Source organism: Spodoptera frugiperda, chromosome 4 (genome assembly GCF_023101765.2).
Source record: "Spodoptera frugiperda isolate SF20-4 chromosome 4, AGI-APGP_CSIRO_Sfru_2.0, whole genome shotgun sequence".
Taxonomy (NCBI): domain Eukaryota; kingdom Metazoa; phylum Arthropoda; class Insecta; order Lepidoptera; family Noctuidae; genus Spodoptera; species Spodoptera frugiperda.
Genome location: NC_064215.1, coordinates 5,862,741 through 5,878,399, shown reverse-complemented (window position 1 = coordinate 5,878,399; position 15,659 = coordinate 5,862,741). Strand labels below are relative to the sequence as shown.

Sequence of the window (15,659 nt, the reverse complement as noted above, 5' to 3'; positions counted from 1 at the left end):
GTGACTAGTTTTTGAATTTAATTCGAACTCAGATGGCTTTGAACTGTCATGATATTTCTTTGGTATTTTGTCTGCAAGTATAGACCCTATGTTTGAGAAAAAATTGTTAAAAACTTCACAAATTTCTTTTGTATCGGTTACTAGATTCGAAATAGAATAAAGCTTTGTAGGAGCACCACTCTGATTTATCTTATTGTTTGCTAAATTGTTTATAAGTGCCCACATTTTTTTTGGATTTTTAATATTGTTATAATATATATAATAATAATTAGAAATTATAAGTCCAGTTTTTCTCACGTTGTTTTCCTTCGTTTGTAAGTGGTGTCTAAATTTTCTTAGAACACCCTTATGCATGAGAAACGGGCGCTTAGTATAATGTGCTATAATATATTATTAGGTATACGCAAAACTACTCAAGAGCGTTACTTGTCATAACAAGTATCTAAAAATAGATCCATAAACAACAATTTTACTACTTACAAACAAGTCAAAAGGTGCGTAAGTAAGTATAAGTTTATTGTAATTATCAAATATAGTGTGCAAAAATAATTGGGTGTGATATTTTATGCAATTAATAAAGTAATAAAATTGTTAAAAAAATAACAAAAACAACGCGTAAAACTCGATAAGATTGGAAGTTTATTAGTTTACTGAGAATATGCTTTCGTTTTGGACATCGCACCACCAAGCGTTGTCATAGCAACGGTTTGTGTGCCCTCCTTTAAGGATAGGCAGCGATCTGTGGAGTGCGTGATTCACGAGTGATATGCGAGTAATCGCACAAAGATAACTGTGAAGTACAATGTAATGGAATTTTATACACGCTTGTTTTCCCCTCTTTCCACTTAATTCCGATAACCAAGTGCTTTATTCCAGTAGGTAATTTAATTTTTAGTGTGAAATACATTTTATTGAAGTTATTAATAGATGTATAGTCCATGTTCATAGGTGTTCACTGATTCAAATATTTGGTACCTACTTTTACAAATAAGGGTGATATAAATAAATCTCTTGAAAGATTGGGTTTGGGGAGATGAAATGTAGGTATGAGAAGGGATTTTTCCTTCATCCTCTTAAACGTGGATGTCCAATAAAAACGAACAGACATATCCAGATATGTATCTATTTAATTGTTAAATTTATTTACACAGGTGCTATGTACAATACTTTCTATCTACATTGTAGAACAAATTGTAAGTAGAAAAGCAAGAGGTAGCCATTTCATAGTAAAGTTGATATTTACGTTAAAATACATATCTAACTCCAACAGTCATAAGTCACTCCTTCCTCCTCCTCACATTTTTTTCAGTCTCACTAGAATTTTGTCATTATCCATTCCATTTTAAGCAAAACATATAAATCAGTGGGCTTAATTTTTTACAAGTTTTTTGTGTAAAGTACAGGCGTCAGCACATCAAACTATACAGATCTGTCAATACATTTTTGACTTTAGTACAAATTGTTTAAGTTGGAAATCGATTGAAACATTTTCCAGTTTCGGCATAGCTTCACATGCCGATGTGTGCACAATATTATTTTGTTGTTTACATTGCAAAGTGCCTATATAACTTTAATAGCAAGAGCTCGATGAGAAGAATACCATACTTAATACATACGGCGTTTGTACCTAACTATTAGGTACTTTTACGTTTAAATATTAATTTAGTTGAAACTTTAAATTAATATTTAAACTAAATATTAAGCAAATAATTTATATTCACAACATTAAGTACATGTCTTTTGTAGTGTACCTAAGTAGTCTAACTGCCGCACTCAGAGACATTTAATGATTACTTAAACTATTCCTTAGTATTTTCCGTAAATGACTCTGAGTATGACAGTTATTAATTTAATTTAACCATTGAAACAGTCTCCTTCGTGTCAAAGCCACTATAAGTTGTAGTATAAATGCTTATTTCATAATAACATACCTAATTATTTAGGGACAACAATTACATAATCAGCAATGTGTTAAAAATTATTCAATAATTACAGGCTTAAGTCATTTTATTGTTTTTTTTTTCGAAATATAAATTCAGAAAAAATAAACCAGAGCAATATTTTATATTATACATTCAAAGATTTGTAATGAATAAATTAATGCGAGAATTAATTATCTACATTCAAAAAATATACAATTATTATTCTTGTAAAACGACTAGATTATTCAAATACTTAACATATACTTACAACTTCATATTGTTTGTTTATGGTATTTGAAATTATTTTTTTAAATAAGTAGACTTGCGTTCGAAATTGATGTCCGTGACCTCAATTCAAACTATTTAGGTACATAAGTTAATGGCAATTTTAAATATTGTTTCTATTGAGTTACTGTCTAACTGTCAAACAAACTGACTGTCAAACTATTTTGATTTTGATTCAATAGATACCTATCTGATTTGGGAGTAAGTCGCTTATTAATTTAGGCGATAAATTAAGTTCAGCAGTCAAATATTAGGTATTGGGAAAGACATTTCCTTCCTGTTATAAGTATGTTGTTGTAAAAAAAACTAATTCATTAAATTGCCGATGTTTTTGTGGGCTATCGTTCTTTAGCTCATCACTAGAGGCGCTGGTAGCAAGTTTGGTCTTGAAGTCATCGTCTACAGTATTTAATATCATCAACTGTGATATGCACAACTTATCAAATTCGATTGACAAGACCTCACTCACCAGCAGCGCCACTTGGTGAGCAGAAGTATGATAATTTCAGTTACGTATTATTGTTCCTCAAAATCTTCAATTAATTTCTAATCCTAGCACATTACGTACCTATAACTTGTAGCTATCTATTATTTAACTAATTGAAATATCTGGTTCTGGTTAATAAATTAATGCTATTTTGTTACATGTGCTGCCATCTCTTATCGATGTCAGGTACTAATAAGCGTTTAGTGCGATACAGTGACAGCGAAGGTTATATTTGGTGGCGTGGCTGGTGGTAGCGTGGGCAGTGGTGGCGTGGGGTACACGCGGCATGGGGCACCGGCGGGCGGGCCCAGCATGCCCAGCAGTAGGTAGGACACCAGTGAGCCCGACAGCAAACCACCGTTGTATGACAATGTCATCATATTACCTGGTGGTGAAAACAAATTTACAATTAAATATAATATATTATCTAGCACATCGATTTTACATATGCCATTAGACAATTGAAATTATAGCCAAAGCTAAAGTTATCATAATTAATAGTAACGAATGTTTCTCATAGAGTTCAACATACCAGCGATCTCTCGATGCTCACGACCGACACGAGATGGCGCTAGTATCATTGGTACGGAGCCAAACAGACCATTTGAAAAACCTAATGCCACGGAAAATAGTATTGGATAGATCTGAAACATAATATAATTAACGTTAGTCTTAACACGTAGGGATCTAAAATACAGATTAGAGATTTTAGATAACTCATCTTTTCTCAATTATTATGAAAATAATAAAGTATACGTACGTCTCCAACGATATGCGGTGAATGCCTGGGAGCAGCGCACAGCAGCATCAAAGGAACCAGCAGTAGCCTCAGGCCGCTCGCCATCAGCAGCTGACTGCGACTCCACTCATACGGCCAAGCAGCCGCTATCTATGGATATTTAAATGAAAAGAGTTTGGTTATATTATCGAAGTTGCTACTGGCCGGTATTCGCGAAAAAAAAAAACGGACGCCATATAATAAAAAAAAAACAAATGGTTTTCTTTTTTCCAAATCTAATGGTTTCCTATCTGTTATTTCCGACCAGTTACAAAAAGGTAAAATAGTTTGGTAGCAATCAAATATTATGTCACTGGCCAATCAAGACGAAAAGAATGAGAAACCCTAAAATAAAAATAAAATAAAATGTTTGTTTTTGTCTAATAATATGGCAATCTAATTTTTCCTGCCGGTTAAGAAAAAGTATCACATAAAATAGTTTAAACTACATTTTACGCATCTTTCTATAATTTATTTTATACGCTATATCAGCCCATATACCGACTTCGTTCGGTTGCTATGCCCGATTTTCTTAGTGAGTATTCTGATCTCAATTCTAAAACTATAAAATAATTTCAAATATGTTATATGTATTTCAAACATAATATTAAATATAGATGTTTGGTATTTACTTTTCCGATGAAGTCGAATAGGTTGAAGGAGGACATGAGTATGATGGGCATCCAGGTGCCGAGGCGGCAGGAGGGGACCTCAGACGCGATGCCGGGGTACAGGCTGAGCGTTGTGAAGTACACTAGCCCGATAGACACCATGTACGGATAGATCGCACGGGCCACCGCCCAGCGAGCCAACACGCCGCCTGTAACAATAGTTTGTATAAATTATATAGGTAGTATTTTCATCAGGAAGGATTTTGATTTAGGTAATATTTTGAAATGTGTTGTCTTTATTCCAGAGTTATATTAGAGAAAGTAGCTCTTTAACAATTATCATCTGGTAAAGAATTATTGATAAGTAAACATTTTCTTGTAACTCCTCCATAATTAATTAACTTTCAGGTTTTCAGTTACATGTGGCTTATACTTCCAGCTGATCGAAGCATGTAGATAAAAGAAACAGATAGATTTGAATAGATATGACCAGATATGAGCAGTAATCAACTTACGTTTGAATGCCCTCCATGAGGTTGGTCTTTCGGGAGCCTCAAAGACGACGTCTTCAACTTTGTAGGAAGGCCGAGGGGTGCGTAGAGCTGATGAGGTCTCAGAAGCCACGCCGTCTCCAAACGGCTCTACAGCGCCCTCTGCCTGAACGGGCGCGCCAGCAGTTGGCGAGTAAACGGGGTTGGCGAAGCTGAACGCATTTGTTTCGATTTCACCTGAAAATCATCAATAAATTGTTCATAGACTTTCAGATTGGTCAGTTGGAAAAGATTTGCATCCAATAGCACATCATTGGATTATTTTATTCTATTAATTAAAGGTTCATCTTTACCTTGTCCAGTAGTTGACAGTACAGGACTTTGAAGTTTCAGTACTCCGTAACTTGCTTCTCCGGCCTCACTTTCCATCTGAAATTATACTAGGTATAACATTATGCACTTTAGACCATTATCGCCAATGTAGAAATACTTATGATCACATAATGTGTTTAATTAGAATATAGGTATTTATTATATCTAACATTAGAACTTAAGACGGGATATTTACCATCTTTACTTATGTGTATGAGTTTCTGGTTTTAACTACGTAGCATGGTAAAATCCCGTCTTAAGTTCTAATGTTAGTGTCAGTGACCATGTCAGTTTAAAAAATTAAATTTATTATCCTCTTAACTTAACAAACCAGTTTTATGTTTTTAAATAATCTTACCAAAGTAGCATCTTCATTAGGGTTCAAGTGCAGTTGAATGCGTCTCCTATGCCTCGACTCGTTGGTCAGTCGCAGATAGTGTTGCACCAGAGGATGGCGCATCATGACATGGTGCAGCATTGAGTGTCCCAGCAGGATGAGTATAGAGAATACGAAGAACATGAATGTGCTTCTTTGTGGCTGACGAAAGCCGTACTTGGTGACAATCCGGTCCACCGATACCCAAAAGCCAGCGGCACCTAGAAAATCAATGTGAAGACTGAGACAGTTATAATAAAAATAATCTTAGTAACAGTCGGAATACTGATACATAATAAAAGAGATAGTGGCCAAGCCCCTACCTATTACCAATGAAAAAGGTACCGTGTATTTCGGCTCCCAGTGAAGTTTTAGACCGGGTTAATTGTCGAAAACATTAAAACTACGCGTCCACAGGCCTGCATCGTACGCATCGCACGCAACGGATTTTAGTCTATCTTGTATAAAACCTCATACAACTACGTCCACTGATCCACATCGTACGCACCGCATCATCATGCTATGCGTGCATCAATGCCTACATGCGATGCGTACTGATGACGTCATACGGATGCGGGCCTGTGGACGCTTACCTTAAAAGTGAGATATGATAACATGATATTAGAACTTACTTTCTCCTGCCATAACAGCCTGGGTGTATCTGGGAGGCAGGCATCCCGTGAACCCGTAGTACGAGGCCTGCTGCACGGTACAGCCAAACGCCACCACTCCGATGGCGACCAGGTTGATGGTATAGGAGACGCGCGTCGAAAACCCGTCCCAACCGATGTTGCATACCGCCACAAACAACATGGTTGCTAGCGATACTAGGATTCCTGTAAGTTTATAGTGATAGAAGATTAGATTGGGGCTATATTACCAGATGGAGTAGGTAACATTTAACTAAGAGAGCATTCGTATTTAGTAGGATGAGATACTTACGAGGTATCTCAAGGTATACTAGGGTATCGGTAAAATTTTTGTTAAGACTTAAGGTTTAAGTAATCATTGGCAATTGAAGTTATATATGTATGTTGTTCTTCGTTTTGTTAAAGTGTTTTCTTGTCAATTCAATAACGTCATGCCTCTTTATCCCCGCGGGGTAGGCAGAAGTCCACATTATGACACGTAATGCCGCTATACAATGTACACCCACCTTTCACCATTTGTGTTATAAGTCCCATGTAATAGGGGGTGAACCTATTGTATTCTTGCCAATTCAACATACCGAAAGTGATCCTAGTGTTGTAGGTGAACAGATCGAGCAGGAGGTTGTTGAGGCAGACGGCGACGCAGGCGGACGCTATGTACACAGTGGACATGTCGAACATTATCGTCGTGTTGGGGTAGTGCATCTGGAAGTAGTCGACCGCCATGATGAAACTGAAATATTTACAGAGAAACAACTTTATGGTTACCATTTACCATATTAAACTTAACTTTAACTAAAAAAAAATAATGAAAAATTGACAATAGCCTATTGCATTGGGTGTTCCTGTTATGATAGTTGTATTTTGTGGTAATAAATAAATAAACTAAATAAGTATGTAGTTCAGGCGAGTCTATGTTACTCGGAAACTCTTTCAATAGCGATAGTAATTTACTTCGAAGGTTGGCTACGTTTAAATATTTATGCTGGTAAATTAATATTCTAGCTTGACAGACTGATATCGCAGATTCAAGCTAATTATAAAACAACTGCGTATAGCAAATTCTGAGAAAAGCTGGCGAAGAAAATTCAAAGGTCAAAGGGCTAATGAAATCACGTTTATGTAAAGATAAGTAGGTACCTACGCATGGCGCTAATCTATTGTTTCTTGGAAGAATCTGATAATGTCAACGTGTTACGAAATAAGTGTAGACATTAACATAAATATTGTCCCTATATGCCAAATCAGTCATGCATCCATTTGATATTGGGCCAAGTTGAAACTTGTGACCTTATTTATGTGTTTAACTACCCACACAATTAATAAAATTATATAAAATTTCCGTTCGTGAAAGTTGAAACAGTTGATGTTTGTTACCTGTTAAAGGGCAGTAAGAAGGCAGCTCCAGCAACAAAGAGTGTCAGGTACACGGAGTTGTACCGGTCCGGCGGCGGCGCCCCCGGGTCCGGCATCGAGGACAGGGGCTCTCCCCTAGCGGCACGGATTGCCTCAATACGGGCGTACCCGCGGCCTAAAGTCTCATTCATTTTGCCAATACTACGCCTAATATCTACATCGTTTGTTTACCAATTGCAATTATTTACAACTGCTTTACGTAACAATATCACTTTGCACTGTAACAGCTATATACAACAACAAGATTACTTAACATGTTCGCTTATTTTCTAATAGAAATTGTTTATTTCAATGTTTCAACAAGAAATCAATTATGACACCTACTCATGTTGTTAGCACATTTCTTTATACGTTCCCTTAACTGGAGATAACAATTAAGTTAAGTATTGGTTCTATTTGTTTTTGTATTGGTTAAATTGTTAGTTTGTTTTGAATGGATTTGTTTTCAGTATATTTAATATTCACTGTATAATAAACAATGTAGGTACATCGCCGGTGCTCTTGACAGCCGTGGAAGAAAATCTGATACGCATGCGCGGTACACATTGATTTTCAGTGAGGAGACTTGGCGCGCGTAGCGCTGAAGCGAGTTATCCCAATCTTGGTTTTATGTGCAATAGGCGAGTAAGGGTAACATAAAAGGGCACCTACTAATCTTTTAATGATCAAAATGACATTTTAAGCTGGCGAAGGTATTTGGTCTATATTTGTTACAAAATATTTTTGAAGTAACATCCATAACTTTTCGTATTTCTTTTCGGGTTTTCACCCTTGTTTATTGTGACTTAACAAACTAACAATAGCATGCCTGTTTTGCTAGGGTTGGGAATGTTAAAGGTACAGATACTAAGTAGTTGTCTTTCTAAGTTCTCACCTATTGTTAAATATTGGATCAGAATACGACCCCACCTTAGAAACCTTATTTCACAATACCTCTTTTTCTTTCGTCAATAAAACAAGTTCTGTAAGTGTAAACGACCTTTAATTAATGAAGCCGTCCCTACGTTTAAATTAAGTAAATCATTTTTTATCCGACCGCCGATGTGAGTCATCGCTCACATAATTTTATGCTAATGAAGGGTTATGTTATTTATAACCTCAAGTAACATTATAAATTATTTCTGCATTCAAATACTATTCTGAAAGGTTTGGCGGACAGAGAAAGGCCATCGTTGGGCTCAAGGGACGGCACAGTGTCGCCATCTGGTATCTTCAAATCGAACTTTTGTAGGATATGCGTGAGAAACATGAAAAGTTCGGAGCGCGCCAATCCTTCACCTATACAACGTCTTCTTCCTAAAAAAAATAATTAAAAGGCATTACAAATGAAAAAAAAACATTAATCAGACAGCTTTTAAAAATGAGTCGGATAAAATTAAATTAATGTAGCACTATTGTAATGTATTGTAACACCAGTTTAAATTTAGAATACCAGTTCGTTTAAATTTGGTATGTTGAAACATGAAGCCTCCTTGAGATCAATTAACAAAACTCGTTTACTTATCATTTTATTCGTATATTATAACAAAAGTATTGAAGATTATCTTAGAAGACGGAGCCCTGAAGTTACCTATGTATTGGGTCCTCGTATAGAAAAATGAGAACCTTTCTACACACCTAATAGTAGGTTAGTTAAGCAAGCTTCATGTGAGATAAAGTGTGAATAGGAACCCAAAAAAAAAAAACAAGATAAGCATATTAGAATGGTGTAAAATCTTAGGTTCAAAGGTAGAATAGACCGTAAAAAACATTATAATAAATTATTCCTTATCCCTGTCTTCATAATTGTAAGTAAAATCGAACTGACCTGTTCCAAACGGCATGAGCGACTCATCTTGTATTAAGTTCCCATCTTTGGTGATGAACCGCTCCGGCCGAAACACATCAGGGTCCGTCCAGTGAGGACTGTTGTGGAGATCGAACATTGATAGAAGTACGAATGTACCCTGGAAAATAACATTATCTAGTAAATACGAGTGATCGCAAGTACGATTGTCGGACAAGGGGTCTCGAGTTTTGATTCCTGGGTCTGGCAAAGTGTTATTGGGCTTTTTGCAGTTTTTCGAAAATTTCTCAGTAGTAGCACGGAGTCTGGAATTGTGCCCAGTATATGGCAATAGGCTCACTCTCTATTACATTAGACTTTTGTATAACACAAATGGTGAAAAGTGGGTATACGTTGTATATCGACATTACGTACCGTAATGTACACCTCTGCCTACCCCTTCGGGGGTAAAAAGGCGTGACGTTGTGTGTATATTAACTTCTTTAAATTAGTGGAATAGCTTAGTTAATTGCCCATTAGCTATTTAATTACTAACGCCGGAATTTTACTGATCGTGATTGGTATTATTGGTATTTTTTTCTGGGAAATCCTACAATTTTCTTTGTATTTTTCCTAATTAAAAGTATGACGCTTGTGCGGGTGGAAAAGATGTTAGTTATACAATTATACTTTAAAGTAACCCTTAATTATATCTGAACAGTGCAAAGTATATCTCATCTTAGTCTTAGTTCAAGAAGTTTCCCAGCTCATTATAAAAAAAAAAAAAACTATTCTTGAACCGGAGGTCAGTTCTGATAGATCACTAGATTTATGTGAGAAATTGTATCGCGAATGAATGAATAACATTACAGTGCTATGGAAAGCTATTGTTCTGATGGACTTGCTGATACTTATCCGTAATTTCAATCAGTGCATAAGGTCCTTATAATTGAAGTTTATTGCGTCTAGTAATTGCTTTACCTTGGGTACAATGTAGTCGCCAAGTCTTGCGTCGTCCAGTGCCATGTGCGGTATGCCCATGGCTGCCACGCTTGATATCCGCAATGACTCCAACAGCACTGCCTCGGTGTACACCATACTGTATAGACAGTTATCAAGTTATCTTACGAAATACAAAAAGCTCCGAAAGATTATCATTGCGCAGCGAGTAGCGGATCCGATTCTCGCATGGAGCAATTCTTAGTGTGATCCATAAATTTTATTTCGGGCCTGGTTGTCATGTGTATGTGAAGATGTATGTTTGTAAACGCACCCGTGACATGGAAAAAATCCAAGTGTAGGGTGACGTTTTATTAAAACAACCAAATAAAGAAACATATTCTTTCCAATTTACGAAGAAGAAAAGAAAGTAAGCTTTCGTGTTGATATTTAAATTCATAACTATTCAATTGAATACAGAGTTATTCAACAAGGAAAAGGAACAATGTTTAATAAAGGCAGTTCCATTTACGTATAACCGATATTTTGTACATCAATTAAGTTTATAACATAACTATTCAAACTTTCACCATTGATGTCTAAGTATCAATAGAAAAAAAATGTCAGAAACGGTATCGTATAATAAATCAATAAACCTCGTTCGATCGCTAAGCGCAGGAGGTCGTAGAGGGCCGATGATGTCATCAATTTCATGGTGTAATTTTCTCTGCACGTCATAATTGCAGACTATGTGCAGGAGCATGAACACAGCTGTATTGGACACGGTCTCCATACCGGCCTCCAACAAGTCCAGGCAGACCACTTGTAACTCCTCATCTGTAACTGTGTCATACGATTTTGTTATTTTTGGAAAATGTTCCAGGTTTTAATGTCATTTTAAAGTATGTAACGTGAGACGTCACACCTTTTATCCCCGAAGCGGTAGACAGAGGTTCATATTATGGCACGTAATGCCGCTGTACAATGTACCTACACCCATTTTTCACCAGTTGTGTTATAATTCTCGTGTAATAGGAGGTGACCCTATTGCCATATACTGGGCACTATTCCAGACTACGTGCTACTACTGAGATTTTTTTCGAAAAATCAAAAAAGGCCCATTAATATTTTGCCCGACCTGGGAATCGAACCTGAAACCCCTATTGTTTAAAGTATTGTTTCGTTTCGTGTGAGATTTTATCTCAAGATAATATAATAAAAGTTTCCTTATTGGGTTTTCTCAATTACATCACTCCTTAGCATCAAGTCTTTTCCATAATAGACTTTAGGAAGGTAAGAGATTATCAGCAAAGATGATCAATGATTTTATCGATTTTAAAGATTCTTAGGTAATTCAATTGTTAATTTGTAACGAATAACAAACTCATCAAATGTTATTTAATAGTCAATTACTAGGCAACTATTAAGGTGACTATTCAATAACACAATAAAAACAATTAATTAAACAAATTAGGGTGTCCATTTCATTTCAAGTAAGTACGTACCTAATTAACGTCATTATGATATTCGCGTAGCTGGAGATGTGGATAAAAACATTCTGTTTGTCATTCGACAAGTTTTTTGCGTCAACGGGGAATATGTTATCTACTATTTTAAGATAATGTCATCCATTACTTTATTATTAGTTCAGTTGTAAGCAAATACGTACTGAATAGATCTTTGCATTCCATTTTCTCAATGAGAAAGGCGTCTATGACGTCCCGGGGGTTGTTGACGTCGATGCTTTGTTGATGTTCTTGTATGGTTTCCTGTTGATTACGCAAACGCATAATATTGCATTAATTATACCCGTTCCGACTGTAGGAAGCGTGTGCGACCTCGGATAAGTAATAGTAAAATAATACAATGCATTCTTTGGCTATTTTTTCCTTTCTATTTTAAACATAGGCTTGACTGTATACTGTAAGCTGGCCAATGTGGCACTTTTTTATCAGACGGAAGTTCAATGTAATATAATTTCGACCTCATTCAACGTATGAGATGTAAACAAAGTGTAAGTGTACAATTTTGTTGTTGAATATTTACTATTATTTACAAGGAAATCACGTGTCGGTACAATTTTTTTCGTTTGGGCTATCAGCACAGGCGATGTAGACACGTGTTTGCTCTGTCGATATACATATGGACCAAGCCTGTTTTTCAAAGTAGTTTTATAATGACCACTCGCACTTTTTAGCATGGAACAATAATTTCTATGGTAGAGGGCGTGAATTTATTTATTTAGTAACTATTAATTACTTAAGAAGAAACTTACTTAATGGGAAGTCTAGATATGATATAAAAGGCGAGAAAAATATTGAGACGGTACGAAGTTTTTTATATAAATAAATAATTAAATAATATAGGTACCTATATGTACGTTCGCATAATTGGAACAAACAAAAAATAAAGCTGTCAACATTATCCAGAGTTTCTTACGCAAAACAAGAGGCCCTGAACTGAATAACAACTTATCTTATTTGCTGACATATTTTGTTATTGTGAACTTGACCTCGTCAGTGCGTAATTTTTACTTATTTTTACGTCTACTTACCCTCAGGAAGTCGTGCAGAGCCTTGTGGATAGAAGTCAGCTCTGTGTACCCTGAAAGACCTGGTAGAATATGCCTCACGAATGGCATAAAGTTCAGAATGCCACCGCTCATGTCCACGGCCCGAAACAACCTCATTATCAAGTCGCATAATGTTTTAAGCTTTCTGTCTTCTAAATCGTATCTGGAATTCATAAATTAATAAATTAGCAAATTATTATCATAAATGTCTAGATAAAAATTAGACAAATTTTAAACTTCATCGGTATTATTTAATTTTGTTGTGCAATCCGAAAAAGCTTTTGTTTATTCCGAGATATCTATATTTGCAAATGGAAATATTGTTTTAGAAATAGTACCGTATCTAAATAATGTGACACAAATTATACGACGCTTAAAACATGAAATAATAGGACGTGTCATATATCCGGATAGTTATGGCCTAAATAGCTTATTTATACAAAAAAGTCAATAAAAATAAATATCCGTATATTGATTAATAAAGTATATTTTGACCTTTTCCCAGCGACGAGTCTCCACAGTATGTTCACGATAGAGATATTAAACATGCTGTTCACTAGTATCGGCTCCCCGGCGTCTCTCGTCCTTAGTTTAACGAGTGCTCTACACTCCTCACCAATGTAATTCTCCATGAAACGCGAGTTTAATCCAAAGCTTTTCAAATATTTCAGTACTATGCGCCTTGTCTTGGACCATGATACTCCATCGTTAAAGACTATTCCTAAAATCAAAAAGAAACGACTATAACACTTGAATGAAAAATTGAAGTAGGGTGGATACATAATCCATGATTTCGGAAAATAAAGGCTCATGTAGCACGGAATAAGAGCAAACCTAATAATTATGTACCTATACAAATTGCCATTATTTACCTGTTTCCTTGTTTGCAGCAAACGGTTAAAGTTGTAGGTAATAAGTTACTTAATTTTAAGATTCACATAAATGCAACGTTGCCTTCTCAGATGTAGGTAATATTGTAGGTCTTTATTTCTCATCTTATAAAATATGTATTTATAAAAATAAAAAGTAAGCACTCACCGAACTTTTTACCGAACGATCTCATCAAGAAGAAGAATCCATCGGGTCTACCATCAAACACTTCACGTGTGGACACTTCTTTGATCAATTCCTTCCCAGACACGATCACTACGTTGATGAAGCCTAGCTTCAAACCGAGAATGTTGCCGTAGGTGCGAGCCCAAGAGCGCCATAACACGTGATGAGGGATCTTAGACCTTAAGTTAAAAGCAACAGACAACAAGTTCCCACAAATTGGTAATGGCGTTGGTCCTAAAATAAAATAATGAAATATTAAATTCTAGGCGTTTGGTAGAATTGTTGTTTTCTTTAGAGTACAACCTGGAGGATAGAGACGTGGCCTTCCAAATTTGGTACTTAGTAGATAGAAAAGGAATAACACTGAGAGTGCTATGATGGGCCACATCGTGTTCGCTTGCAAAGAACTAACTGAAGTAATATCCTAAATACGTCTCTTCTTATTGTATTCTCACTATCATTCAGATCTGTAATGATATTTGCATTTTCCCATACTTATACAGGAAGGTAGATAGCACGTGTCCTACATAAGCTAAAATTATCCTGCCCTTACCAACATGAGGTACAAAGTAGATACCTACCTCTGGGTACACGTGCGTTGTAGTTATTGTGTCTGAAAATATATTCATAGATATTTTCAGATACAATGCACGGTTACGTAGGTACGTACCTAAATACTTAAATGTAAAGATGACGAAACTACCAACTCCAAGTAGGTACTTCCCAAGAAAGTTACTACGTGCAGTTAGACGCGTACGATTTGCCATATTAATGAAATTGTTCTAATAAGGTACGTCACTAAATAAAGTCGGTTATTGAGGGGTCTTTCTATCTAAAACTTCTATAGAAATACTGGGAAATGTTTGTGGTAATGTGGTATACTTTATTTAGACCAGTAGGTCTACTCCAGCTCTCGAATGCGAAGTTTCGTTTAATCTTCGGCCGTAGGTTTTATTGATTTAATAATAAAATAACTTAAAATAACGTTTTATTTTTTATTTCAAATCAAAACCTATTTATTTATCTTCATTATATTCGTTCATTTTTGTTTACGAAACTTCGCAATAAATGGAATTCTAGTACGAAATCTGCGAAGTATCCAACGAAACTTCGGTTTTCGTTGAATTAGAGTAGACCTACAGTTCTTTTTTAAAACAGTCTCGTATAAAATTAGACAGAAATGAAAATGAGAAACAACTATGATGAAAACAGAGTAGCACAACTATCTCTACTCTTCATGCGAGAGTCTTAAGAGCCGATTCACTTTAAAACCATGTTTTCCTACACAACAAGTGTGAGATTATGACATACATATAGTTCAGCAATGGACTAACAGAAGTCTGTTGACGTTGTTGTTGAAACAGAAGAATGTGAGAAATGGAGTCTCATTACGCTGACAGATACGAACTCATCTAGTACCGCCAGAACTTGCAGAGAGCCGTAGGCAGTCGAACTGCTGAGCAAACAAGTTTGTGTGGTTGCATGGATGTAGGATTGGTATTCTTTTACGTAAAAACTACTGAACGTATCTGAATAAACTTTGACAAGTAAGATGTCCTTTTTGTCTACGGAACACGGGCGCAGCCACTGTCAGAAGCTAGTGCATAAAAGTTGAATGGAATAAAATTATGTTTAATAAATAATAAAATTATTCAACATAAAAACTGTTTGAATATTATTTTTTACTATCTTCAAAAGTAACAAATGTATATAAATGCTGAGAATTCACCGACTCGGGACAATTGTTAGATATTAATTAAAACATTAGGGTTTACGTCAAATAATACTTTAAACGCTGTAAAATAAATGTTTAGTCGAGATAACGCTGTGAATTGAGATTTAATCTTTATACCTACTTGTCGAGAAAATTCTTAATTCAACTTGTTATAAAGCTACATTTGTGTTGAAGACTGATAAAATGAATGACCTCTCTCAAAAA

At 35.7% G+C, this 15,659-nt stretch overlaps 2 protein-coding genes across 2 annotated transcripts; both read right to left on the bottom strand.

Moving 5' to 3' along the window:
* Positions 1–1,107: 1,107 nt before the first annotated feature.
* LOC118272797 (equilibrative nucleoside transporter 4) lies at positions 1,108–7,521 on the bottom strand. The gene is made up of 10 exons (XM_035589477.2): positions 7,350–7,521; positions 6,551–6,705; positions 5,955–6,158; positions 5,305–5,543; positions 4,928–5,003; positions 4,599–4,811; positions 4,105–4,292; positions 3,455–3,583; positions 3,227–3,338; positions 1,108–3,079 (listed from the first exon to the last, which is right to left on the bottom strand). The coding sequence occupies exons 1-10, from the start codon at positions 7,517–7,519 to the stop codon at positions 2,895–2,897; spliced, it is 1,671 nt and encodes a 556-aa protein (XP_035445370.1). The 5' UTR covers positions 7,520–7,521; the 3' UTR covers positions 1,108–2,894.
* An 827-nt stretch (positions 7,522–8,348) lies between these two features.
* On the bottom strand, positions 8,349–14,185 carry LOC118272796 (farnesoate epoxidase). Its single transcript, XM_035589476.2, has 9 exons — positions 14,024–14,185; positions 13,703–13,954; positions 13,160–13,385; positions 12,647–12,827; positions 11,762–11,861; positions 10,749–10,935; positions 10,135–10,252; positions 9,196–9,334; positions 8,349–8,684 (listed from the first exon to the last, which is right to left on the bottom strand). The coding sequence occupies exons 1-9, from the start codon at positions 14,106–14,108 to the stop codon at positions 8,497–8,499; spliced, it is 1,476 nt and encodes a 491-aa protein (XP_035445369.1). The 5' UTR covers positions 14,109–14,185; the 3' UTR covers positions 8,349–8,496.
* Between the last annotated feature and the right edge of the window lie 1,474 nt (positions 14,186–15,659).

What these genes read in the sequence shown, in the direction of transcription:
- LOC118272797 (XM_035589477.2), bottom strand. Translation starts at nt 7,519, where the DNA reads ATGAATGAGACTTTAGGCCGCGGGTACGCCCGTATTGAGGCAATCCGT. An exon ending in ACTGTCAACTACTGGACAAG is followed by an intron (nt 4,812 to 4,927) that starts GTAAAGATGAAC and finishes GATGATTTTCAG; the next exon opens with GTGAAATCGAAACAAATGCG. An exon ending in TATTCGACTTCATCGGAAAA is followed by an intron (nt 3,584 to 4,104) that starts GTAAATACCAAA and finishes AAATATCCATAG; the next exon opens with ATAGCGGCTGCTTGGCCGTA.
- LOC118272796 (XM_035589476.2), bottom strand. Translation starts at nt 14,108, where the DNA reads ATGTGGCCCATCATAGCACTCTCAGTGTTATTCCTTTTCTATCTACTA. An exon ending in AGACTCGTCGCTGGGAAAAG is followed by an intron (nt 12,828 to 13,159) that starts GTCAAAATATAC and finishes TATGAATTCCAG; the next exon opens with ATACGATTTAGAAGACAGAA. An exon ending in GGAATGCAAAGATCTATTCA is followed by an intron (nt 10,936 to 11,761) that starts GTACGTATTTGC and finishes CGTATGACACAG; the next exon opens with TTACAGATGAGGAGTTACAA.